Source organism: Eimeria mitis, genomic scaffold, assembly GCF_000499745.2.
Source record: "Eimeria mitis Houghton genomic scaffold, Emh_scaff7741, whole genome shotgun sequence".
Taxonomy (NCBI): domain Eukaryota; phylum Apicomplexa; class Conoidasida; order Eucoccidiorida; family Eimeriidae; genus Eimeria; species Eimeria mitis.
The window spans coordinates 901-2,261 of NW_013575681.1; the positions used below are offsets into that span (position 1 = coordinate 901).

Below are 1,361 nucleotides of genomic sequence, written 5' to 3' on the forward strand. Positions count from 1 at the left end.
GGTGACCCAGTGGAAGGCGCAAATGCGTTCTTCTGATGTTGCCATGGAGGCCATTCCGCCTGGAAGTGATGAGAGAGTGCACCTCTCAGCGCTCCCAACGGCATTTGCATTCTCTATGGTTCAAGGTGTGGAGACTGTGTCCGAAGAAAAGGGGAGCGACAAGGCTCCCTCACTATGCGGAGGCACTGAAGAGAATAATGGAGATACGCACGCACTCCGTCGCGATGCTCTGGTAAAGACCGCAGTTTTGGGGGAATCGGTCCAGTTAACACCCGCAGAACGGCATAAGTGGGCAAAGTTGAAGGAAGAGTTGTTAGATGTACTCAATAACAAAGAGCTACAGGCGGGCATGCCACCCGCTGGACGCTCTATGCACCCCATCGAACTCATCCCTGGCTCAGCTCCAAGATTCATTCCACGGTACAGACGAACCCCACACCTTGATGAGGAAATTGGGCGGCAGGCAGACGAACTTCTGAAAAAGGGCACGGTTCAGCCGTCAACTAGCGCCTTTGGGCACAATCCCGTGCTGGCGAAGGAAAAGGACGGCAGGTGGTGCATGTGCGGCGACTTCAAGCCCCTCAACACGATTACAGTGAAGCAGAAGTTTCCGATACCCAGAGTGGAAGAAATCCTTGACCGCATACAGGGTTCGGCGGTATACGCAGCATTTGACTTCGCTGAGGCCTTTTTGCAGATCCCTATTGAACCCGGAGGACAGGCACAAAACGGCGTTCCACATCCGCACTCGCAAGCTGGAGTACACTTGTATGCCCTTTGGCCTTGTGAATGCACCTGCCGAACTGCAGCGGCAAGTCAATCACGACTTCCTGCGGCCAATCGCCGAGGGATGGGTGGTGATATACATGGATGATGTGCTTGTGTTCAGCCGAAATGTGCAGGAACACCTGCAGCACCTCCGGCGGCCGCTGCAACTACCACGTGAGAAGCAGTGGTTCGTGAAAGCGCAGAAGTGTTCATTTTTCATGCAAACAATCAGTCTTTTAGGATTTCGTGTCTCTGCAGCAGGGGTTGAACCAGATCCGGCTAAGATCGAAGCGATTCAGCTGTGGCCGCTACCGCTTTACACGCGGACGGACGTTCAGAAGTTCCTCGGGCTCGCCTCATACTATCGCAACTTCATTCCTGGATTCGCTCGCATTGCTGCCCCTCTAACTGATCTTCTCAAGAAGGAGAAGCAGTTTATTTGGATGGAGAACGAGGATGAAGCCGCCCGACGCCTCATCGGGCACCTGACATCATCCCCAGTACTCGCGCTCCCTGATTTTGATAAACCCTTTTTCATTACGACCGATGCCAGTGACACTGCAGTAAGGGTTATGCTCTCTCAGCAGGCTATT

General features: G+C 53.6%; 1 protein-coding gene across 1 annotated transcript; it reads left to right on the forward strand.

Moving 5' to 3' along the window:
- Positions 1–22: 22 nt before the first annotated feature.
- EMH_0092530 (Gypsy/Ty-3 retroelement polyprotein, related) lies at positions 23–874 on the forward strand (the record flags this gene model as incomplete). The annotated part of the gene is made up of 1 exon (XM_013501854.1): positions 23–874. One exon carries the CDS (start codon positions 23–25, stop codon positions 872–874), a length of 852 nt encoding a protein of 283 aa, XP_013357308.1.
- Between the last annotated feature and the right edge of the window lie 487 nt (positions 875–1,361).